Here is a 26,114-nt window from a genome sequence, read left to right as displayed (position 1 = left end):
CCTCGCGCAAAGACAAGACATTTTTACTTTGAACATTGCTACATTGTTGAACATCATTTCCGCCCTCGCACAAAGACATTCTATCTTTTACATTGCTGCCGTGCTGAACATTCTGGAATATAGATGCAAATCTACAACCCAAAGACATTATACTTTGTACACTACTAGAGTGCTACAGTCGTGAAAGTAGCCAACATGTAGCCAAGCTACGGCTACTTTCTAAAATGCAGCTACGGCTACAAGCTACTTTTTTTAAATTTGTAGCCGGCTAAGCTACAAGCTACAAAATTTGTAGCCGGCTACAGTAGCTGTAGCTAGGCTACAGCTACTCCCCATCCCTGGTTGCGGCCCTATGCTCCTCGAGGAGTAGCAAGGAATGATGATGATGAATATATAACTGGAATTAGATTTTTTTTTCCATAGAGCAAATCATAGTAGATAAGCAAGGATCTACATTATAAGACATTAATTTTCAAAACAAGAGCAAATGACCTAATAACTGCTTCATCCATGAGACAACTATAAAAATAATCTTGTAATTCTTGCTATGGCAATCAGTGCATTAATGCAATTGTCAGCTAACCTCACAAACAGAAGTTGTTTATATAATTTGAACCAGTCAGAATGCATGACGTATATTTCTTTAATAAAGCCATGTAACAATGAAAGTGCACAAAAATGTGTACAATTTCAGTTAAATCGTTAATGAACTTTGTGAAGAAATAATAGTCCCTTTCGCTTGGTTCTCATTGGTTTCTGGTTTGTCTCAAAAGCAACTGCATGCATGGTCAGTATGTTAGTTGGCTCATATTTCTCAACTATTTCCTCTCAGATTAAAAAAAATATAGTGTTTTTACAAAAGTAATTAACAATTATTCACTTTATTCGTCAGTATTCCATTAATGTTCTTCTTTCTTGCATAAAACAGCACTTTCACTGATATCTATAATTTTTAATTTTCATGCTGTTTATAGTTTAATCTGCAGTACTATCATTTGTGTCCTGATGTTAAACAAAGATGAGCGCAGGACCGATCTGGAGTGTTCACAAATTTCCTCTCATCAACTTCAAAACATTTTGTGATCGCGGAAACGAAGGATATCGGGGTTCACGTTCTGCAACCACGAACTAATTAATATCCTTCGAGTGCTTGCAGACGATTTTTTTCACTCAACTACTAGATCGAGGCTTTAGGATCCAACGCTTCCGGTTAAGCCTACCGTGGTTTAGCGAACATTTTCAATGGCTATGTCAGCAAAGTCTGCAAGAATAACAACAATAAAGAAACACACAACAGGTGGTTTATACTGCTGCATAGTAGAATGCAACTGTGCAAGTATCAAATCTTTCGGTGTAAGTTTTTTTTCGCTTCCACTGCCAGGTAAATCGACAGAGCAAGACAAGTGGCGAGCAGCTCTCATTCATGCAATAGGCCGCTCAGACAAAGGTTTCAATCCATTGAGAGCCAAGATTTGTTCAAGGCACTTTGAAGAAGAATGCATTAAAAAAGGTACTGAACTTAGTGTTTGCTCACTTTTTTACCGCTTTCGCTTCTCGATCTGTCATGTGCATGTTTTAGTTCGCGACTATAATTAAGGCTTACAATTTTCACATAGCCACATGTCCATTAAAAAAAACAAATTTAGTTATTAATAATCGCGTCATTCATTAAATTTTCATTAAATTACTTGAGAAGTGTATTGATTAAATATTCTTCTTATTGTTTCAAAGAACTTCTATATGAATAGGCCAAGATCAACATCAGTGCTTTCAGTTTTCACACCCCTTCGCCAACATGCCTTATGCTGTAAACCAGTATTAGAGTTTTTCAATCAAGAATAGAAAATATCTAAAATATTGTATTGATTTTTCCTTTTTTTTGCCTTTGATTTGTTGCTGTGCTTTAGTATATCAGCTCATTTAATTTATGTTTTATGTTTCACTATTACCAGTGAAATGCTTTCAGCTCACACACCCCTCCAGCAACACATAGCGGATTTAAGACGTTTCTTAGGCTGATTTGTTTTCTGTGGGTTTTTTTAAGTATATATCAGCTCATAAATTTTTATATTTATGTTTTATTATTCATTCACTTTGGCATTTTTAACAGGACCTTCTGGAAAAGTAATAGGACTAGTTCCTGGGAGCCTGCCAACTAGATGGATGCCTAAAAAATCATTTGAAACTCCCAAAACAGCTAGACCCAAGCCTGTAAGTGTAATTTTAAAGTTTGAACAACAAATCCTTTACTTTAAAAAGATGAGGAACCCATGACATAAAAGGACTTTATACAGATGGGTTAAACTATGAATACATGTGTGAAGAACTATTGTTTGTAAAGTAAATCTGAGTTTTTCTCCGGCACCTGAAGAGTGGTACATTATCTGAAATATTGTTTTCATGAACAATTTTCATAAGTGTGCAATTATGGCAAACAGTAAGGGGAAACCAAATGATTAAGAAAAGTGTAATAGTATGAAGATAAATCTAGATTTATTTTATATTAATTACATGTAATTTAAAACATATGTGGTTGTGTTTATGGATTTGGTAAACAGTAGCATATGTTCAAAATTGTCACATATTTCTCTTCAGAAGGTGCACGATCCCCCTGTCATGCCAGTTCGTATCGCCTACACCAACTTAATGGACATGAAGAAGGATTTGACTCATCTGCCTCCTAAGCGGATTACTGTGAAAAATTCTGAAGATGCTGTTGTTCTTGGCTTGTCAAGTAAAACTGAAGAAGTATATGTGAAGGTGAGCTTTTCTGCAACAACTGGGTTACAGGCAAATGTGAGTGTGTTTCAAATACCTGCACTGTGGTTTGCAAGAGACATTGAAATGGTTAGGCTGAAAATATTTTTGAAAGAACTGGGTGAAAAGACTCTCTGCGCTGCTGTCACTGAAACTGATCTGCAACCATTAGCTCAAATTAAAATCACTGATAAGAAGTACTTCCGACACATTACATATGTCTATGAGAATGGTAAGCTCTGTTCCTATTCCCGTGTAAGGGCAACTACCTGTTCACTGTTGGTGAATACTGCAGAAGCAACATGCAAAGATTGTTTATTGGTCAAGAAGACACTCTATAAAAAGAAAAGCAGACAAGAAGCACGTTGCCAAGAAGCAATAAGACCAAATGACCCTCTCCAAGGTATCCCTTATGACAAACTGAAGGAAGCATTTAAAGAAATCCGCAAAGATAAGAGTAGGCTGGAGAAGGATGTTGCTCAGTTTCAAGAACATCTAAAACAGGAATGCATGGACATAGACCTTGACATTTCTGATAGTCTGAAAGAAATTAATTGCTTGGACATTGCAGAACCTCTGCAGCACCTGTTCTGGGAAGAACAGAAGAAAGCATTTGCTGCAGAAGGTCATGGCCACAGATGGCACCCTGTGATACTACGGTTTGCGATCCTTTTGCACATCGAGAGCAAAGCTGTTTATGAAACTCTCACAAAAACTGGACTTTTAAAATTACCAGGCTCATCAACTCTTAGAGAGTACACTCATGTACATGAAGCTTCTTCGGGATTTCAGCCAGAGATTGCCGAAGAATTGACAAAGGCTACAGTAAAACTCGAGCTAAATCAGCGCTTTGTTACTCTGCTTCATGACAAAATGTCAATTAAAGCAGATCTTGTCATTGATAAGAGAAGTGGAAAGTTGGTTGGGTTTGTAAACAAAGATATGTGGCAATTTGACTTCATCTATATGCCACACAAACTTGCTACTCAGGCATTAGTTTTTTATGTTGTAGGGATAAATTCTCATTTAAATATGAGCATAGGATTTTTTGGTACTTGGTCTACAACTGCTGATGTATTGTATCCTCTTTTCTGGCAGGCTGTGGGTGTCATAGAAGGCTGTGGCCTCAAAGCTATTGTGTCTACTTGTAATAAGGCACCCCCCAATCAGCGTTTTCAACAGCTTCACTGTGATGCTGATGAAATATGTTATTAGATGTTAAACGTGTTTGCCACCGATTGTTACATTTATTGTTTATCTGATCCCCCACACCTTGTCAAGACTGTAAGAAATAATCTGGCAAGTAGTGGTAGCGAAAGGTACATGTGAAGGATGTAGCTGACCTATAATTTGAAGATGTGAAATATAGGCTTAGATGAACCAAATCAACATATGATCATACCACATTCAGTGATGAATGTTTGCCTTGCTGCACAAGTCCTGAGTAATCAGGTGGGCTCTGTCATGAGGCAGTATGGATACTCTGATGCTTTGGAAACTTTTAAGCTTATACTGTTGATGGGCAGATTTTTTGATTGGTTGAATGTCCGTAACTTACATGAGGCAGAAAGAAAGAAGAAGCCAGATCTTTTGCCATACACATCACATGATGATCCTCGATTCCAATTTTTGGAAGAATTTGCTGAACACCTATATAGATGGAAAATGTCTGTTGAAAATCGCCCTGGTGAATTTACTTCTAGTGAGTGGCAAAAAATGTTTCTGTCACTACAGACCTACAAAGGTCTTGTGATGACGATAAAATCTTTCACTGAAGCATCCCATTATTTGTCAGCAAATGGGGTAGATTTTATCCTAAGTAATATGTTATGCCAGGACCCACTGTGGAACAACACTTTGGAAGGTATCGAAGCATTGGGCGTACTGATGATAATCCCACCCTACACCAGGCGATTAACATTTGGCTCCAGAAGACCAGGGCACTGACAATTCAACCACGCGCCAACCAACAAAATGAAAATGTACAGCCAACAATTACAACAAGTCCTTTTAAAAAAAAAAAAAGAAATGAACAGATGTCAAAATAACTTTTATTATTTCACAAGTCATGTGTCTAAACAGCTCTGTGAACAATTTTTAAAATTCAAGTTTTCTTTATTACAGTTTCTTTTGTTAAGAGCTTAAGGAGTCGTGGATGCCATATTGTGCAAGAAATATGAAATCGTATATTGCCAAATTCAAATTTTTCCAGTTTTGAAGGTATTTAGCAAACTCTTCCTAATTCCTGTAATCTTGGTTGGCTTCTACATTTCTCCATATCATGATTATTAATATTGTTATATTTATTATGACTGCATTTGTAACATGCCATTAGCTGGCTTATAAGGCTAAGATATTACACTCTATAAATACACTTCATTATTATTAAACTGTCTTATGAAAAATGACTATCATTTCAATTCGAATGAGCAATTATTTGCAAAGTGTGCTCAGTTATGGTGACAAAAAAAAAAAACCCACCCCAAGTGCTGCCTACAAGCTAAGGATAAGGCAAGAGATGCATTGTAACAAAACAAAAATCATCAGCACAGGCTATTGCAAAATCTACACTTCTACAGCTTGAGGGAGTACTTCTGTATGTTTGTAAAAACCTGTATTCTAGAGAATAAAACAATTCCTGACCCTTTTCATTTGAATAAATTATCCTTCCCCTGTTTAAACTGACTGTTAGCATGCTTGTATCATGTTAAGTGCACTGGGCATCCAAACATTGTTCTTCTCCTTTGTACAATCTTTTTATTTTCATTACAATGCTTCCTCAGTATCTTTCACTTTATCATGGAATACTGATGGCTGACATGCCTGAGTTAGCTTTGTGTTTACTGGATAATTCAGAGCAACTAACTTTTCAAAAGTTTTCAGACAAAGCCATGCAGCAGCAGATGGAGATTTTGTGAATTCCACTACAGAGCTCATATTCTTTATGTAGGCAGCATGATATAAACTCCATGCCTTTTCCCTTGGACCGCAAACAAATGCAAACAAACACGGTACAAGGCAGTCATCCAGAAACTGGACTTAAAAATGTCATTCTCAGAAAGTATATATAAAAATGAGACAAATGCAATGAAATCATTCAATGCTACGATGACCTGTAATAATGCTAGTGTAGTGAATCCCATAATATACTCAGACCCCACAGAAGTATGATTCTTGTGTGTTAGTGCTATTTTTTTATTCTTTCCAAGATGTTCTTAACATATGGTACTTAGATTCTGTCACAGATTTAAATAATTTACCTTACCCTACACGGTAGTGTTTATTATTCAGCATCTACATTCCTACTTTTAGTATTTCTCCTTATATAATTTGCTTTGCCCAATATGCATGTATTGCAGTTGTGTACATGTCTCTTGCATTTGTCTTTAACATGTAATTTTCTTTATCCAATGTGTATCTATTACACAGTGTGTTCACCATTCCTGCATTTGGGTGTCACTATAATTTGCTGATCATGTGAATAGACTGATACTCCTGTTTCAACAAAATCAAAGAACACGCCCAAATCATCATTTCCCTATTGTAGGCTATACGTTTAAATAAAGTTCTGTGCGACTTCTCCCCATTATTTACAGAAGAACCCTGGGGTGTGTCAAATGTGCCAGGCGTACGCGATCCTACCTTGGCGTCTGCACTCGCACTAGCACTGCTCAGCTAGGCAATGGCGTCAGCAAAAATTGTATAATATCAAAGCGTAAATGGGGCCAAAGAATACTGTTATGAAGTGTTAAAGTGCTGACAATGCTTATGCAACGTAGTGTCGGTATAAAATATTACAACGCAAACAATTTTATGTAACGAACGGAGTCTCCCAATCTTACCACAGATTACACGGGACATTTCAGCTTACGCAGAACAATGTGATTATAATTATAGTAACTCCGATTGAAGCTTGAGTTTATGGTAAAAAGTGTTATCATAAACCTGGCAGCATTTTTTTTTTTTTTTGGTTTTTGGTCAAATCCATGTTATCGCCTCCTAACATCCCTTTGGATAAATGGCTGATGTGCTAATGCACATTGAGCAGACGTAAAACGTTCGTCTGAGAGCGCTTCAGAGTTGGGGGCCTTACTGTACTCTTCACTATGTGGCGTGCACTGTCCAAGCCTACTCCTTCAGTCCATGAGTTTGTGATCAGTCGTTACACGATACACGTCCGTGGTCAATGGCATCAAACACAGTAAATAAAAAGAAATCACCCAAACATCACTGGCGATGATAGCAGAAGCGAGAGCTTACAAACGACTGTCGTGATGGCGTCCACAACGAAGAAACGGAGGGGCGGGGATGCTTGTTACGCAATAGCGCGTTCCACAGATGACGTCACAGTCTAGCCGCGCAAGGGCTTCTGGGAATGCAAAGCAGACAAATATATTCCCCGCATGTACTACACTAGCGTTTGCAGCGAGTGCGTTGCTGTGCAGTTTTTTGTTCCAAAAAACAAAACAAATCGTGAGCGTGTAAAAAATACAGTTTCAAATTGGAAAAATGCAAATGGAGGCGGTGGTTTTAACGGAGAAAGACGTACCTGGAGCCTTCCTTGTCGGCGATCCCTCTGAATACCGGCTAACAGAACTGAAACGATGGCTCGAATGCCACGGACAGAGTAAGAATGTGACTTTACGAGAGGCAGTTGAAAAAGTTCGTGCGTGTATTGCATTGGGTATAAAAGTTAATCCAGGGGTAGACAACGGTAAATGGTATGAGCTGAAAAGGAGGGGGATCAGTAACAAAACGACACCTAAAGTGGATACCGCCATTACAGCGCCCGACAACGGCTGGACAACATTCCCGTCCGTGGACATCCCGGAGATGTTTAATTATGGTTCTGCTTACCACTATCTGATTGAATCCATTGCTCACTTTGGACACAAATATAATAGCATTTGCAAATCAGATGCAGTTTTTTTATTTTTTATTTTTCACTTTTTTTTACTATAAAGCAGAACAGTACTTGTAACCTATAATATTAATTACTATACAGATTTATTTCTGTTCTGTCATATGCCCCTGAATGAATTGATAGGTTGACCATCATTTTAACATCAAAAATTCTTTTCAGTCTGTTTTTGGTAAAAATACTCCCACATTTCTGTCTTTGACCAATACATGTGGTACATTATCATTTCACTTGCTTTTAAATACATAAGCTACTCTGAAAATTTACCAAACAGCATCCAACAAAAACCATTTGGGAGGCAACACAACTGAGACTTAAGGGGATAGTTCTACTGAGAAGCATGAACTTTTTCAGTCTTTCATTAAAGCGTTCTACATGAATTCTTGCCTTGGCTACCCTCCTTGTATCCATCTCCTCTTCTGCTGACAGGCTAGCTCGCTTACCTAGAAATGCAGGGATTTTTATAGTAGCCTGTCTTGACAAAAGCACATCCTGCACTTTAAACCCTTTGTCCACAAGCAAAACATCTCCTGGTTCAATGTGTTGTAGAATGCCACATTTCTCAAATATATCAACATCACTAACACTTCCCTCATACAGATCTGAGACAAAACATGCAGCACCTTTAGGGGTGACTGCAATCAGTCCTTTCATTGTGGTGTGGTGCTTGTAAGAGGAATATGCATTGCCTTGCTGCCCATAATCCCTGGGTGTCTGACAAAAGAATTCTGTGCAGTCTACAGAGCATCTGACATTTTGGAAATCAGATCGCCCACATAAAAACTGCCAGCGCTTTGCTTTCTCAGTCTTTAACTTGGCCTGTTCTCTTTCCCACTGGGTCATTTTGTCACTGGTCTTACCAGGCTTTGGAAATGGAATAAAAAACGTCCCCTCCGGTAATCGCTCTGGATATCTGGAGTCCGATTTACATAAACCCCAACAGCAGTGTTTGGTTCCTCCAGTTGTCAGCATTGTTTCAGAGATTAATATAAAAATGTCGCTTTTTGTCAGTCGCCGTAGCGTAGAATACACAGAACAACGTGCAGTGTTTGTTTGCAGAGCAATCCCATGATGCTCTGCTGCGTGACGTCACAATCTATTTTTAGTAACCCAGGAAAGCGCTATTAATTGCATGAATTCTCGCTACAAATGTCCTGGAAAGTCTTTTTTTCCGCTTCACGAAAGACGATGCAAGGTAAGGACATGGAATTACTTCTCTTTTTTGAATTGCAGCTGGTGTTTTTTTAATAAAATGTTGGCAAAAATTCGTCTGCTACACCTATAGCTAGGTTCGTAGCAATTGTTTACATTTAAGCACCTGTGATCGCATTATGTAATTATATTGTGAATGGCTGTTACTGTATTAGTGTGTTGTTCTTTCAAACTTGAAAGATTCTTCGAAATTTGGTTTTCAACCACGGACTCGTCGATCGTTACGTGCACTGTTTTGTAATGAAGAATGCGAATTTCAGAGGGAAGAAGAAATATTGGAAGGATCAGGTTTGACAGAGGGGTTGTTTGTAGGTGGTCAAGCTACAGCAATTATTTCACTCACCGTCATGTTTGGTTTTGATTTGTTTTTCTTGGCTATAAAGGATTAGTCTTTACTTGGTTTTTGCCTTCATGAAATTGGTGTATTGTAGCACCTTCTCTTATAATGGAATGCTTCTCTACCCATAGATGCAAAGACTGGATACAGAGGATCAGGAGAGAAGATTTGCTGAAGAAGGATATAAAGATGTTTTATTGTTCAGGCTACTTCCTATGCAGTGACCATTTTGAAGATTCCCATTTTATGAATGTCAGTGAGAAGAAAAAGCTTATATGGTCTGCTGTGCCATTCATCTTCAAAGTTCCAAATCCACTACCATCTGTCACATCATCCAGGCTACCTAGGACAAAAGATCTGATACCAGAGCAGCAGCATCCAGCTAGAAGAGAACCAACGTAACAAGTGTGTATTCCACTTGTGTTTACTACTCCTGTGTATAATGTAGTTCCATGAAAAAATAAAATTGTTTCCAGGACCCTCAACAAAGAAAAACTCAGTGGTTGATGCAGGAGCTCTGGACAGATCTTTTTGTGAACCATCGTGTGAAATCTATCTTGACAAACAGGCTCAGTTAGGACTGTCTTGAGAATCTCTTCTCTACACTGTGGGGCAAGTGGGGACACAGGGATAGTCCCAGTCCCCAAGAACTGTATGTTGCTCTTCGGGCTTGCATGATGAATGCAATCCTTGTGCAGAGTCCACATAACAGTGCACTGAAGACATGGAAAAATTCCTATTGACAGTTTGACAGCAAGGAACAATTAACCTTCAAGACCGGCACTTGCAACAGTCTTGCAAGACCCAAGTGGATGAAGACATGCATTCATTGGGTCTGATATTATAATTCACTTCTTCTATACCAAACTTTTATATGCAGCTGGCAGAATCGAATATCCTCTTTTACTTTGCAGATTTTGTGGCCTTCTGCCTGAAGGTTTTGCAGAAATTGTCAAGACAAATTCACAAGCAAACTTGGTGCACAGCACAAGCAGTTCCTGACCTTGAAACTGTAGGCTTCACTGGAAAGCACTCTCACAATGCCAAGCACACAGTTGTTTCATGTGATTAAAGAGTTGGAAAAAACATTCACAGACAATAGGGAACACTTTTTGCACATGGATAAAGTGGTAGGAAGATTAATGATGCAGCTTGAAGGCAAGATGAAACGGTCATTTATCTGCTCATATGACAGACCTTTCTCTTTGGACAAAATAGTGAGACATCTCTTTCGCAACTTACATCTGAACTTGACGTTGAAAGAAAATACAAGATCTTTTGCAAATCAGTTTGCACATAAAACTAGAAAATTGATGAAATTGAACCATCTATGAATTATCTTGACTTAAAGTTATTGTTGTAAATGTTTGGCAAACTTTTGTGCCTGTGTACATTTCTGAGCAACTGTCTCGCTGTCAATATAAACTGTGTGCTGTTTGGATATCAGTGGATTTTCTTATTTTCCATGTCTTCCTTCTTTTCTTTTCTATCTGTATCTTTGTGTTAATGTTGAAATATAATACTATTTTGTTTATGTTTGTTAATAAATTTTTGCATATGTGTGTAAATATAACCACATTTAAATTTCTTTTTCTGTGAATGAGAGGTGTAATAATGATTACATACATATTAGTGGATAGATGCAGATAGTACATTAAGGTAAATGAATAAACATAGTAAACAAATAAAATAGAGCTAGTAACAACACAGGGATTAGCTTATATTGTAAGATTTAAATATTACTGTTGAAACACAGGTGAGATGAGTTAAGAACACAAAAGTAATATTTGGTTGTAATCATCACTGGACTTAGATTTATTCTACAAAAGCCGTCAAACGATATCGCACAGTTCTTGCCATGTTTGAAATTATCTCCTTTGAATAAGCTTTCATGACTGCCGCAATGAGCGCTCGCTGCAACTCGGTCATCGCATCTTTCTTGTATACGGTCTTTGATGGCACTGATAGTATACTGCCTTGGCGGAAAGGGCCAAACGAATGTTGTGTCTCTGGATACAGTACAAAAAACAAAAAACGGATATTCGTTTCCTAAACCTGCTGGAATCAGAAAGCGATTGATGATCGCGTTAAGGCGAGTGAATTGATCGCCAACTCCAGTGTTGTATGTGGAGACCACTTTCAACCAACTTTCTGGACGGCTCTACTGTACTGCGGCAGGTGAGGAGGGGAAGGGGAACTGTGTTACGCCGAACCAGCAACTGAGGCAGGCAGCCTTGTAAACAGATGTCACATGCTGCGGAAGAAGAGCGCGCCCGTGACGAGAGTTTAACCTAAGGCAGCCAACCTTCACTGTATTGGTGACAGGCGTTAACCGTTGTGCCGCCGGACCGCCCTGAAGCAGGTGAGGAGATCATCTTCCTCAAATTTCTGCGTGAGATAGCAGACAGTATTAGCTCCCGCTCAAAGGATTAGAATTGAATCCTGAAACTGAAGTACGCCGCGCAAAACGGTTTCACGTTAGATGGCACACAACCACGACTCTCACTAGTTATTTCCATTTGTTGCCAAATTTAATTGTGTGTTGGTGAAGTCCTCAGCACACGTAGCTCCGTGCAATTACTCAAAAAATTAAATAGCCGATTTGTAAAACTTACACTTCACAAACCGCAGGCATAAATGCCATTGGTACATATCCTGAAACAAATTCACGGTTTCATGTTATTTTGTGTAGGTTCACTAGTCAGGAAAAACGAGGTTTTGAAGCCAGATGCAGTTCCCAGTCTCATCATCTGGGTTCAACCTCCAATTGAACGACGAAAGAAACCCCATGCAGATTATCTTAGATGTTGTATTACCAAATGAAAGATTGGAAATATAATTGTTTTCAAGAACAATCTTGAAAACTTTTTAAAATCATCAGTTTATCCATTTAAAGCCATACTTTTTTTTTTTTTTTTTACTTCTATACCTATTTATCCACTTGTACGTAAATGGCTGCAATGAGCGATTGCGAGAGCATTCACCCTGAGTTAAGAAGGAAATTTGCAGTTAATGGATCTATGATTGACGAACAATTATGCTTGCGTATGAAGTATCTGAGAATCAACGTATAAGAAAATATTACTTATTAGTACCCTGATGTTCTTCTGGGCTAAAACTTCTTCCTTCAAAGGAGAACCAGAATACAGTAGTATTTAGCCTGCAGTTGGTGATTGATTTGGACTGACAGAAATATGGGAACACATTTCACCTTGTATCACCTATCATTTAACAGAGTTTGATTAACTGAATATGCGATTGTAACTGAAAGATGGGTTGCCTGGGTGTCATTTGTATGCTATCTGGGCATACCAATGCTTCACCCTTTCACCCGATTCCAACTCCCACCCTCTCCAAAAATTGGATATTCAAGTACATTGCAGCGGATAAAAGCAGGCATAAACGTAAAAGGATATAATCCACAGCATCAAAATTTGCATTTTGATTATGCTCATCCATTTTGAAAATGTACAGGCTATTGTAATAATCCAGTTTGTCGTGTTGTTTTGTGTTCTGTCAAGACTGGCTAGTGGTAATTATGTTGATAAAATATTGTATTAAAATAGATTTCATCAAACTGTATCTTCAGATTTATAAAATAATCTTTTTTAAAAAATCTTAAAAACTTATTCGTTTTACTGATCATAGTCACTCTTTTTCAATTTCGCTAGACTACCTGACAGTTTAATTAGAAAATGAATGGCAGAAGTTAATCCTCACCCCAAAAGATCGATGCGCTTTGTAAAAGAACCAGTGCAGAAAGAAAACAAAGAAGCAGAGAGTATTGGATGCCAGACTACTAACTGATAAGTGTGCTCATCGGCAACGATCACATGTCTCAGCAGCAGCAGTTCACACTAATACTAGATCTGCTGGACGATCGATACATGATGTCGGCCGTCCTACTTTGGCTCTCAGCTCTGCCAAGGACCCAGTTTGAACCCGTTTAATTTTGTAAGAAACGGCGGATGAAACATGCACGCACATTAACGAAGTTGAGCTTTATCAACTTAAATGACGCAAGCCTCGATCGTTTGCGCCATCTGCCAGATGATTTGTTCTTAGCTGTCCTGTTGCATACAAATACATGTATGGCCGAACCTTTGTCCTGACAAGTGCTCAACCAACACACTGCGCTCGGCAGTGGAGCATTGACACCCAGCGTTGTTCGCACAGCATCCTAGGCCAGCCCTGTATTCACTCATCAGCCATGATTACACCTCTGCAAAAAGCGGGATGTCAGGGCTATAAGTCCATCGCAGCAGGTCTACAGGTCATAAGAACAAAAAACTACATACAAATATGCTATGGGACGATCCGTTTACTGCACTTAACCCATACGCGTAAGAAAATAAACATACAACAGTTTTCTTAGGTCTCATTTGTAGCCGCTGCATCCCCCGTAGAAGCATTCAAAACTATATGAACACAGTGACATGCGGCAGCGTTTGATATCCAATAATAATACTATCTAGAGAAACACTAGGACGAATAGCGATAACCATAACAACAGTCGTGCCAAAGCCATTTTCTTTTTTTAGGGAACCCATTCATTGAGTGTCCGTATGTAGCCCAGAGAGGGCGAGGTGATAGGAATCGGATATAAATTCATTCTTTAGCACGTTCCGTTACAACGGTTAATTAGTAAGAACATTAACGACTTTTAATATGCAGTTTTATTTACGGCGTTCTTAACGACTGGTAAACCTCCCCTCCACACACGAAAAAGCCGGCGATTGTGAATGTCAACAAGAACTGATTAACATTTTTATTTCATTCCAATGTTAATCTCGAGCGTAACGTATAAGATGGTGAATGAGTAATAGAGTTTGCCTTTAATTTCCCCATGTTGTACCTCGGCAACAACCTACCCTTGCTTCATGATTGCTGCCCTCGATGACACGCGCTGCCCAGAGTCCGTGTCAACGGCTATTTTCCTTGTAAACTTTCTATGCGCCACTAAAATGACTGAAATACAGCTATTTTGCTGCGGACCTTCCTGTCATGGTTGAAAACAGCTTCTTCCTCTCTTAGTTTAACCTGATCCATCGAGATGACAGAAGCCTGGATCCACTGATTCAGCTGCAGAGCCTTCCCTGGACCCAGTGAACGTCTTGTAATTGGCTTCCTCGTGGGCAGTAGATGAGGGGGAGAGAGTGCATCCGACAGATGTTTTTCTATTATCGTCCTCTTTTCCTCTCTACGTATCCTGCAGTCATTGTGCAAAGAACGTATTTTGTTCATTTTCTCACTGACGTGTATAAGTGGATTGCTGTCTGCCGAGTCCAACGTTTAGCCTCTTGCAAAGTTTTCTGCTGTTAGTCTCGACGAGCCTAAACAATGAATGTGACAAAACCGGAAGCTTTGTACACACCTGCCTCGTTTTAGTAGTTAACTGGAAAAAAAATCGTCTGTAGTCCAGTAATACAAGTTCGTGATTTTCTAGGAGAACTGACCAGCCATGCTGAGATAACGTTAATTTGAAACATGAATTTCCCGCCATTTCTTATTACTGTGCAAATTTACCGTCTTGGACTGGGTATCCCGTAAAACTTTTTTTTAATTCGTTACCGCATCGTTTGACACAGATTAGACTACTCTGGTATTGTTTGGACGTGATGTAAACTTGGAGCATACATTAACATTAGTCTTAGATGGATTTGGATTGTACGGTTATTGTGATCAATACTGCATCTTTCTGCTTTTTATACAACTATATATTAACTTTAACCCCCCAAGAACGCATTTTTATTGATATTTTATGTAACTTATTGGTAAATGTACCAAATACCATCATTTATTGATAAAGAACTGAGTTGACCTACTTTTTTGACGCCATGTCTGTTTGGTACACCAAATTGAGGCTCTGGGGTTGTCATCGCTAGTGCGCATGCTTACTCTAGAAACGCTCGACGATTGGCTGAAGATTACTGATTATGCGCTGTATTCTTGACGTAGGCGACGTGCGGATTGATGTCACGTGACCCTCAATACGCCATTTTAACTCGCTGTGGTGCTTGGCCGCGCTTTCAAGCCCCTAATGTGGCCTCAGTATGAGCACTCCATTCATCCTGCTTATCTGACTATCAGTTAAAGGTATAGTAAAATATTATGTTTTTCGTTTAAGTTTTTGTGAAATATAGAGTACACGATCGGTAGTGTAGATAATAAGCGATATTTTGTATGGTCGGTGATTGTGTTCGGATAGCAGTAGCCGCGCACGGACCTCACTGCGGAACCATGGGAGAGCATAGCAATGAGAGTGATCGCGCCTTTTGTCTTCACTACTAATCCGATAGCTGCTGACAGCGGATTAAGCAAATTATATTTAAAATCTTTTTAGGGATCATAATGCGTATCTTTGCACTGATATTACTAGTGGAAGAAGCAGATCGTCGATGATTAGAAATAATGAAACATGAAGAAGAAACCATGCTCGGTCAACATTATATTCGACCGGGGGCTTTGTCGTGCCATCGTCGTAGTGCTGTTTTAATAATATTTATTTGAGTATGGGAGATTTAAAAAAAAAATGAATTGTGGGGTTTGTATATAATTGTGTGAATTGGTATTATGTCAGAACAAGTTGCTCAGTTTTAGCAGTTTCGAATTTCAACAATTTGAAGTGTGCATTCCTGACTTCAGCTAGATTTGATTATTAAGTAGTGGGGGGAAAAGTCAAAGAATAGATTTGTGAAATAATTTAAGAAAACTAAGCAAAATAGGAAGCACATGTAATAATTGACGTGAGTCAACACTATTATTTATAAGAGAATTGGTGCCCAAAGATTGTGCTGTCAAAAATATGAATTCTGTCAGTATTTAAGACCATCAGCTCGTTAGAAATAATAAACTTGATTTTCAGAAGGAAAGAAGGCATGAAAAGGGTACATTTCAAGAGCACTCTCAGCTTTTATATGTTAGAGATTATGGTTTATAAAATATATATTTTTATGCAGCTGTCGTTTGTATTGATCAATTTATGTACAACTTTCTTACAGTGCGCATGAACAATTTAGGAAATAATAATGTTAGTCTAAACGGACAGGAGTATCCAGGCATTCATTAATAAGTGCCTGAGAAGACTGCTCCTGATTTCATACAAAGAACATAGAACCAGTGACTTTGTACGAAACAAGATTGCCACACAGAATACCAGGAACCTCTACTTTAAACTGTCAAGTGACGTAAGATGGTTTTTGGCCATGTGACCCAGCACGACACCTTGTCGAAGACCATCTTCCAAGGAAATTTGAAGGGTAGTCAACTCCCTGGTGGCCAAAGAAAGAACTGACTTATGAACGTCAATGGAATGGAAGTCCTTTACAGCAGTAGTTCTCAAAGTGTGAGCTGCACACATGTCAGGTGGTCCATAGCTGACCGTCATTATATGTCAGCAAAGGGATGTTAATATCACCAGATATGCTGATTAGTCCAGTATTAATTTCACACTAGTTTTAATTTTATCGATGCCCGACTGCTTGTTCTCATAAAACAGTTGCTTACCAACTAAGTTTTTATGTCACAGCGCAAGCATTATGTTCTTTAACTACATCATCTGTTGCCCCTTAGTAACGCAGTGCATTTCCTTATTTTTAATTTTCATGTATGATCTTAGTGCTGACATTACTGTGAAGCATCTACTGCCATTTCCAACAACTTACTGTTGCGAGATTGGATTTTCAACACCTGTGGAACTGAGAACAAATGACAGTTGAACGTGGAAACTCTCCAACTTTGATCCAGATATTATCATTTTAATATCTCAGTTAAAAAAAAAAACAACCACATTCATCAGATTAACATTTTATTTAATAAATAACTTTGCAAAATATGACATTTTATGTAAACTTATTACTATACTACTATCACAGAAGTACATTTAGTTTTGAATTGTAATGAAACAAATTTGAAATTCATGGTACAGTCATTTTAGGCCTTGGTGGACTGCCATATTTTTTAGTTTAGGTCCGAAATACTTTGCGAACCACTGCTGTACAGGACCTGCTCACTGTTGCCCAAATAGCCAAAAGTTTTGGGCCCTGTCAGCTGGTCTATCCATGTGCCCCCTGCAGCAACAGGTATCGGTCAAACGACAACTGAGTGAAAGTTAGTCTGTGTATTTGCCTTCATATAGCTTCCATATTGGAGCTGTTGTATGACGTGTTCTGGTTTTTTTTAAAACATGCTCTGTTTGTTGATTTCATGTCTCTATAGATAACATGTTTATAACATACTTTTCCAGTTTGCTGTTGTTAACTGATGCTTAAATTTTGTTTTCCATGGTAAAAGCCAGTCACTTAAATATATTATCAGTTTAGGCACTGATGAATAACTAGAACAGTGGTTCTTAACCTTGTTTGAGGTACCGAACCCACAAGTTTCATATGCACATTCACCGAACCCTTCTTTAGTGTCATCACGAATTGCGGGTGTGTGTCTTGACCTCCGTGGGGGAGGCTCTGCCGAACCCCTAAAACCGACTCACCGAACCTCTAGGGTTCGATCAAACCCTGGTTAAGAACCACTGCACTTAAAATTCAGCTATAAACAGGCTAAGACCACCATTTGACAATATTCTATATGCATTTTCATAAGGTGAGTACAATTTAACAGATTTTTAAAGAAAACTGTTTGAAGCTTAATAATGTAAGAGTGTCATAATCCGTAGCAAAAAATTTAAAGAACCACCTCCTGTGTAAAATGTGTGTTGATCATAAATTTTGTTAAAAGTAAAATCATACAGTAAATAATTTTACATGAAGACAAAAATATGCATTTTGTAGCTTGAGTGAGATATTTTGGCTCTGTGTAGCAGAGGTACTTGCATTTTAAGATGAAATTATATAAAATATACAAAAGTTGACAAAACACCATGAAGAACTTGTGAAGTTTTTTCCCCCCTTGCAGTTGACCAAAAGAGAGCTTACAGATATATTATCATAAATGTCCTATCAGTGTTGACCAATATTCATCAAAATGATATCAAAGACAACGAGAACCATTAAAGGCTGGTTTCTTAGAAATGTGGCTGTTAAAGTTTTGAATGAAGCTTATGATCAGAAAGTGACTTTCATTGGAGCTATTTTCAACAGTGACTGAGGAGTACCATTTATGTTTATGGATTGTGCAGTGCAGCCTTATTTCTCACAGATAAAGCTGGTCAGGCTGATGTTTGTAAATGAAGATGAAGTATTTGACATTTTACCTTCCAAGCTTATAGATCCACGTCTACAAATAATGGAACAGAAGACAAAGTAACTCATGGAGATGGAAAACTTGTGTCCATCTTGGTTTCAGCAGATTCCCTTTTCATCTGTGGAAGAACCCAAGTTTGCATCTCCATTTTCATAGACTGCAAACCAGCTCTTCAAAGCCTTGACAGATTCTGGCTGTTCATCATGAGCATCAAAGCCTCTTTTTTTTTTTTTTTTTGTGCTTTCAGCAAAAAAACCAAATTATTCAGTGAATTTCAGCTTGTTGGCCTTTCAGGCAGTGGGCTTGCAGATCACCTGACCAAAAAAAGCAGCCAGCAAACCAGGGCTTCTGCTAAGGCTAAATTCTTTGGGGTCCCAGGGACCCCTTCTTCAGATTTTTAAGGGGTCCCTGTTCTTCGCCCAAATTTGAAGGGGACCCCATTGACGAAATTTGAAGTGGTCCTCCGAACTTTTAATGCGCACTGTACGCAATTTTTTGCGTAAGCAGAAGCCCTGCAGCAAACCCCTTAACTGTTGAGACAAGTCTCTCTTTCAACCACATAGAAGACTGGGACCCCAACCAACAGCTTGACATAGATGGGCAGATACTTGTCTGCTGCCTTTGTATGGAAAACTGCAGTTTAAAAGCTATCTTAAGAAGATAGGCATTCCAGGCTCAGTCTTTTGTGAGTGTGATCACTCAGAGCAGACTTTGAAAACATGTCTTACATGACTGCCCTACCAACCTAAAAGCATTGGTCTTACTATTTTCATACTATCCATTATATCTATATAACTTTTTTTTTTATGCTGAGATTTGAGGTGGCACTCTTTGTTTTAAAAAGATATTGATCTAAAAAAAACTTGAAGGAATATAACTGCAGAAAAACAATTCAAATTTGCTATACATAATTAGTGTATAGAAAGAAACTAAAAGAACTTTGAATCTTCTCTGTTGACCTTTTTTGGTGGAGAGATTTTATGATCTGCCATATTTGCAATGAAGGTAAACAGATAGCTGAGTGGTTAGAGTATTGGTGTCCAGACCCAGATGCACTCTGGTTTAATACCTGTATGTCAGCAAACTTACCCCAGGGCACCATCTTTTATTAAAAAAATCTGCAATTAAGTGAACCTTCTGAGTTAATGTCAGATTTTATGCTTTTTTTGTATTTTTCATATTTGTTATATTTGACATTAAGTTAAATTATTTTGTTAATTAAGTCCAGGTGTATTGATGCAGTCAAGTTATAGCTATAATAATAAAGGCATTCACGGGTGCAAACTGTAATGGAAGAGTTAAGTGAGCAGCAGAGATATTCATGTATCCACATGACAAAACTGCAATTAATTTTAAAGGTGTCCTTGAATTTAAAAAAATTAAGCAAAAGCTGACTTTGTGCTAATTTTTTTTATTAAGAATTCTGGCAGTCTGAATGAATGCTTTTCAGCTTCATGGGATATGATTACATGTTCAACAATACAGATGCTTTGTTGTGCATGTTGGTATTATGACCACACAAATAGGAACTGTTATAACTGTTTTACTTGTTTAGTATCTCTGTTTGAGCAAACTCACACCACAAAGGCTTATACCAGGAAGTTGTGTTTTATTGGCAATCTCTAAAAAACTAACATTTTACTATCAGTTTGGTAAATGGTATCTGTCTTTCCTTTTCTTTTTAAATTTTTCTAATATTTTTGTATAGCACACCCCGTCTCTATAAATGGCTGGGTAATATAAGGCAGCAAGGGAGAACAGATGGGCACCACCCTCACATAAAGCTGGCCCCAAGAAAAATGGGGTCTCTAACACCTCCCTCCCCCGCACCCTTTAAAAAGATGATACATTATAGCACATCCTCATAATAATGTCCCATCTTGAAACAAGGTGCATGGTTAGGAATTTTGAGGGTGGGTGGGGGAAGGTCAATTTTCACAATTTAGATTGTTCTTGAACTAGAATGTTTTGCTTAAAACAAGCATAACAATGTGTGAAATTAAAAATCCACCTTTTGAATAACCAGTTATCAAAAACATGCAAACTTTTCATGTGCTGCTTGCATAAGCATAATATCTGCAATCCCCAAATTTCTTGGTTTTAATTTTGTGTGTGTGTGATTTCAGGACGTGATGGAGGTGGATAAACTTTCTGAAAGTGAAGTTCATCCATTGTCGCCTCAAAGTGAAGATGCAGCTGGGAAAGGGACAGATGATAATGAATGCATGGACTTCACCATTACCATGAATGAGAGTGATGATGGATCAGATGAGATTTCTTCTGTGTCAAAGGTCACTACTGAACAACCTGACAGTGTTAAAGAGCTAAACCTCCCTGAAATTAAACAGTCTGAGCCTGATCAAAAAGAGGAATGCAACCATGTTAAAATAGCATCTGCCCCTTTAAATGAAGACAACAAAAAGGACCAAGATAGTGAAGTTAAAACAAATGGAGATGTGTCTGCAAAAGATAGATCGAAGACAGTTGTAATGATTGGGAAATCAGATGTTGTCTCTCGTGCAATTTGTGAAAAGATGTTGAATGAGGTTGCCTCTTTAAAGAAAACTGGCGCGGTCAAAGAACTTAACACGGTGTCAATATCAGAATCTGGTGACAGTAATAAACAAGAAAAAATCGGCTTTGACAGTGCTACTAGGATTTCCAAGACAAGCCATGAGGTTCTTTCTTGCAATGGAAATGAGAGCTTATCAAACAGTGCTAAGCAAGCTGTCAAAGAAAAAGTCAGGATCACTGCGTCAATACCCAAGTCACAATCATTGCTGCAAATGTCAAGTGCAAACCTCAGTGCCTCATTGGTTGCCAGGGGTGCACCAATCAGAGGAACTGTTAGTTCTGCATTGGCAGCAAAGAGGAGCATGGTTCTTGATGCAAGAACTGGTGCCAGTGTTTCTAAAAAAGCAGGAACAGGCCCCTCTCTGCTCACTTCTGGATCAAGTGTACGCCTGGTTTTACCTTCTGTTACTAGTAGTGTTACAGGCCCAGCTTTGATGTATATACCAAGCACAGGAACTTTTCTCAATTCTGGCACTGCGCCACCTCTCATCCTGTCTGCTGCTCCAACAACTGTTTCTCTTACCAGCAGTACTTCAGTGTTGATTCCTTCGCTGCCTGCTAAAGGTCCATATGCTTTCCCTGGATCTAGCTCGGGACAATCATATATTTTGTCTGGAACAGCACGTCTGCCAGCTGGTGTTGTCCAACAAAACATGACAAATGCCACGGCCCTTAATATGCCAGAGAAACCAACCTCAAGTCAAGGCATGATAAACATGTTGAGGTGGGAGGCAGAAAACCACATTAACGTTAGACCAAAATATGTTAAACCAAACCCCAAAGCAGAGCTTGGTAACCTTGCTAAGTGGATTTTTGATCTTGGCTCTGACCTTGTAAAAGAGTATGTATATCACGACTTGGTGCGAATCCAAAGCAAGCGTAAAGATGATGGCAAATTGACAGACAAGGAAAAGGCTGATTTTAACAAACTGAAAGAAATTGATGAAGAGCTTCACAACAAAGTAGGTCATCTTAAGATCAAGTTCACCAAGGCTTGTAAGTGTGGGTTTCGTACTGAGTCACCCAGTGTGCTTAGGCTGCATAAAGAAAACGCACATTTTAACAGGGGTTTTCTGAGCTGTCCCATGTGCAACTTCTTTACACGAACTGCTGCATCTTATCGTTTTCATATGGAAGCAGAACACAATGCATACGGTAGGGTTGAGAATCGCCCCAGCTTTTTTGAATGCAGTCTATGTCCATATGAGACAAATCACCTGAACCGTCTCGAGCAGCATAAAGTGCGTTGTGCTAAGCAGTTCAGGCCAGCCTTCAATATGCATCCGAGCTGCCTATCAGGTCCTGAGGTAAATATGTGCCTTGAGAATGTTTTTTATTTTGTCTTCACAAGGCAGTTTCTTAATACTATAACAAAGACACCCCTTAGTATAACAGCAGCCACAACTGTAGGTGCAGCATTGCAAAAGAAAGAGCTTGTAACCAAGGGTGCTGTCAGCCAGTATCAGCCTGCAACCACCCTGCTAGCGGTTGCAGGTTCTGTTGCTGCAACCACCATCACAATGTCAGCTTCAAAGCCAACATCGAAAAGCTTGCCAAAATTCCAGTCAAACAGTTCAGTGGGAAAAGCAGGTAGTATATCTCAAACATTTCCTGTCATCTCCTCCAAAATTGGAGCAACTGTCCATTCAGTCCAGCCTTCTACTCCTGTCACATCACAGGGTAATCAACCAAATAGTGGCTTTGAAGTATGCGAGATCTGTGGTGGTTATGTCAAGGATCGGAAGGCTCTTCGTATCCACTTATTCTATGCACATCGAATAGACATGCCATTTGGGGTGTTTGAGCGGGCACAGCCGCCTCTTTATTGTGCAACCTGTTTTGCTCGATTTTGGACAGCCCAGGGCCTACAGAAGCACATTGAAATCCACAAAGCTGATGCTGCAACAGGTGTTATGACGTTTGGAAATGGGGTATCAGGAAAATGCATTACATGTGGGCATCGTGTACCCAATATTCTGATGCACATGAGAATGGTGCACAACCGAGAACTACGCCACTATTTGGCAGCTTTAATGTGTATATTCTGTGGAAACCGTTTTAGCTCGAAATCAGATGTTGAAGCTCACATGGGGTCCCACCATGGAGTGGTTGTAAAAAACAGCTCTGTACAGTCCAGTGTCAGCAGCAAACCTTCCCATCATCTGCAGCCACCTGTTTCTGCTACGCCACAAGATGGCACCAAGTCCATCCTACCTAAGTCTGCCGAGGCTGCGAATTCAGCACCAGGACCATCATCCAGTAAAGATGGAGGAGGTAACCCCACTAGGATGAACAGGGGTAGCCAGTGTGTGCTCTGCAATCTAACATTTGCAAGGAATGTTGATTTGACTCGTCATTGTATGAGGGTGCATCATACCTGCATGAAATGTGGCCTTGTTGTGGTTGACAAAGAATCCTTGTCACGTCACACTTGTCTGCATTCAGCTGCTGGCATGCGCACATGTCAGATCTGCAATGAGGCGGGTTTCCATCCAGCGTACTACATCAAGCACATGCGTGATAAACATTTGCGTCGGTGCTCTGTGGTACTGAGCCGCCTGGGTGAGGGCAGCTTGAAAAGACAACTTTCTGTTTCAGACAGTGAGGAAGAAGACAGTGAACCTAGTAGCCCCAAGCCTAGCCCTTCAACTATTAAGCGACAGAAACTGGAAGGAAATAAAGAAAATGATGATGCTTTAAGGCATGATCCTTGCACAAATATAGAAGCTTCAGTGGATGTTGAAAAAAATGATAGGAAGAGAAAATCTGATGATGATTCTGATGTGCCTGTCAAGAAATTGGAAAGAGAAAGTGATGTTATAGAACTTGATTGATGCAAGAGGCATATTTTTATGACAATGATGGAGTTGGATCTGTAAACAGAAATATCACATGCATGTTCTACATGCAATACATTCTTTCACTGTGTATATATATATAGAGGTAAAGTAATGGGAACAGTAATTTCTGTGTAAACTGGAACTGATGAATGTTTATGTATATATTTTCAGGGAAGTGTAAGGATTAGACTTGAAGAGTATCTGGTAATCGCTGTAAGGAAAACTGTTAAAAATAGCAGTTGAACTGATGAGTTATTTGGGGGTTATTTACAAATAGCATAAAGGTATGCTTAGGAAAAAAGGCAGTGCTGCGATAGTGTGTGGTATCTAAACCATGCCATTGGAGTTTTTCCTAGCAAATATTTATTCATAGGTGCAAATGGCAGGGAAATTTTAAATTATAATAGAGTATATTATATATATAAAATTGTTACTTTTATGTAAGAGGTTCATTAACACTGCAGGTTTGCTTGTGAAACTTGAAAATGAATCTGCTATTAGGAATCACCACTTTCACGAATGTGTGGCATGTTGCTAGTGGTGTTGCCTTTTTGTTATGCTATAAAGAATGAATGTGTGCCCGTGTCCACATGCACCTCATTTTGTATGGTTCTTGTTAAGTTGAAAACAAATTGCCAGTAGCTTTCAAAAATAAATGTACATGTTCATTTGTCAATGATTGGAAAAAATAGCACTGAGTGCAAATTGCCTTATTTTTTTTCTACCTTACTATTGGTTTAGAAAAGTGCTGTGGCTTGGTGCTGATCTTGTATGATTGTACATTGGTCTTTACATGATCATGTTGGTCAGTTTCATAATATGGTATTCATTGGAAAAGTGGAAGTACAATATTGATTTTTTTTTTTTTAATGGTTGTGTAAGAATTTTGGTCATTTGGGTATAGAGGATTAGCACATTTTTATTTCAAAATATAATTTAAGACATTGGCCAGTTAGAAAGTTTTAGAATTGTTTGGTTTTTTAACTTTCGGTATTAAAGCTTAAGTGTTTTCTTGCTGGTTCATTGCCATTTGTACAGCCCAGATTTTTAATAGAAGCAAACTTGGCAACATGAAAAGGGCATAATTATAATCCACAGCTTGTATAGCAGCATATATATTTGTGGTAATTGAATCTGCAGAAAGCCTTCTTTTCAGTTTATTAATTGTAGGCATTTAAAACCAGAGTACTTTGACACCACGTGTTTTGTTTTGTTTTGGTTTTTTTTTTTTTTGGTTTTTTTTTTTTTTTTTGCTAACAAAGAAGTAGAGCATTGTGTGTTGCTTCTTAAAAGAGTTGGAACTGACACTTTGCAGTGTTCACAAAATTCGTACAGTTTTTGCTTTGTATTTTTGAAAGATTATTATCCTAAGAAATGGAGGTTATGCCCATTGCAATGACAAAAGAGCTTACCTTTAGTGCGCTTTTGTTTAAACTGCATGCTATGACACACCGGCTAGAACTAGAAATTTAGTTAAAGAATTATCTAATTCTGAAGTCCATTGGTCAGGCCCAGCATGTGCACATTAGATTAAGGTTGTGTGAGAAAATGTGGTGTTATGCATTGACTAAACATTGCTGTTGTCTCACTCAGTCAGGAAATACCTGTCTTGTTTTCTGTAAACTTTGATGATGTCACTTGGAAACGGCAACAATAAGCAGCATAATAGTGGAATCACACATGCAATTAAATGCATGTAGAGAGGCAAAGCAGCTTTGCTTATGGAGAGTGGGGCATGGGTGAGAATGATACATTTTGCTGCAACACCAAGACATGGTGAAATAACAAGGAAAGACTAAATATACTTTTCAAAGCAAACTTTAGGGATTAATGTTACAAACTAAAAAGTAAAAATGTGCAGGCACATGTTTATTAAGGATGACGAAAGGTATGGGAAATTGTGTGCGTGTGAGGAATAGGTCAGAGGATGCATACCTGTGCTATTTGCCATTTAATTACTTCTGTCATGAATATTGTATTCTGTATTGAGATTGAAATTAGTTTTAATTTACGTAATATGCCTGCATTCATTGTGAGAGTGGAGATGTATGACAAGAAACTTTGAAATGTAAAATGATTTGGAAAACTCCAGCTTCATGTGTATTAAATGTGTCATGTATAGTTACTACCAAACCAAGAATGCTCTTCTGTTTCATAAACTCTGATAATCACCAATAAATATAATGATAAATGCAAAATTTGTAAAGAGCATACTCACACTCCTAAGGAACAAAACATAGACAGCATATGAGGGACAGGAAAAACAAACAACATA

At 38.6% G+C, this 26,114-nt stretch overlaps 1 protein-coding gene and 1 long non-coding RNA gene across 5 annotated transcripts; both read left to right on the top strand.

The window, feature by feature from the left end:
- The first annotated feature begins 1,202 nt into the window (after positions 1–1,202).
- On the top strand, positions 1,203–25,979 carry LOC112576402. 4 transcript variants are annotated; one of them, XM_025258767.1, is made up of 4 exons: positions 1,203–1,510; positions 2,111–2,211; positions 2,596–2,760; positions 20,552–25,979. In XM_025258767.1, the coding sequence occupies exons 1-4, from the start codon at positions 1,243–1,245 to the stop codon at positions 23,831–23,833; spliced, it is 3,816 nt and encodes a 1,271-aa protein (XP_025114552.1). In that variant the 5' UTR covers positions 1,203–1,242; the 3' UTR covers positions 23,834–25,979. The 4 variants fall into 4 exon arrangements, with proteins under 4 accessions (XP_025114552.1, XP_025114554.1, XP_025114553.1 ...); XM_025258769.1 differs by lacking the exons at positions 1,203–1,510; positions 2,111–2,211; positions 2,596–2,760 and adding an exon at positions 15,188–15,323; XM_025258768.1 differs by lacking the exons at positions 1,203–1,510; positions 2,111–2,211; positions 2,596–2,760 and adding an exon at positions 17,120–17,308.
- Positions 8,674–10,800, top strand: LOC112576407. Its single transcript, XR_003101831.1, has 2 exons — positions 8,674–8,873; positions 9,359–10,800. It is a non-coding gene; the product is annotated as an uncharacterized LOC112576407 (long non-coding RNA).
- Positions 25,980–26,114: the final 135 nt, after the last annotated feature.

The sequence above is a fragment of the Pomacea canaliculata genome, linkage group LG12, assembly GCF_003073045.1.
Source record: "Pomacea canaliculata isolate SZHN2017 linkage group LG12, ASM307304v1, whole genome shotgun sequence".
NCBI classification, from domain to species: Eukaryota; Metazoa; Mollusca; class Gastropoda; order Architaenioglossa; family Ampullariidae; genus Pomacea; species Pomacea canaliculata.
This window is presented reverse-complemented; position numbering and strand designations above follow the sequence as displayed.

Bases quoted from the DNA above. Each gene is read 5' to 3' on its own strand.
- LOC112576402 (XM_025258767.1), top strand. From the start codon at position 1,243: ATGGCTATGTCAGCAAAGTCTGCAAGAATAACAACAATAAAGAAACAC. The intron at 2,212-2,595 runs GTAAGTGTAATT...ATTTCTCTTCAG, and splicing joins AAACAGCTAGACCCAAGCCT to AAGGTGCACGATCCCCCTGT. The intron at 2,761-20,551 runs GTGAGCTTTTCT...GTGTGATTTCAG, and splicing joins CTGAAGAAGTATATGTGAAG to GACGTGATGGAGGTGGATAA.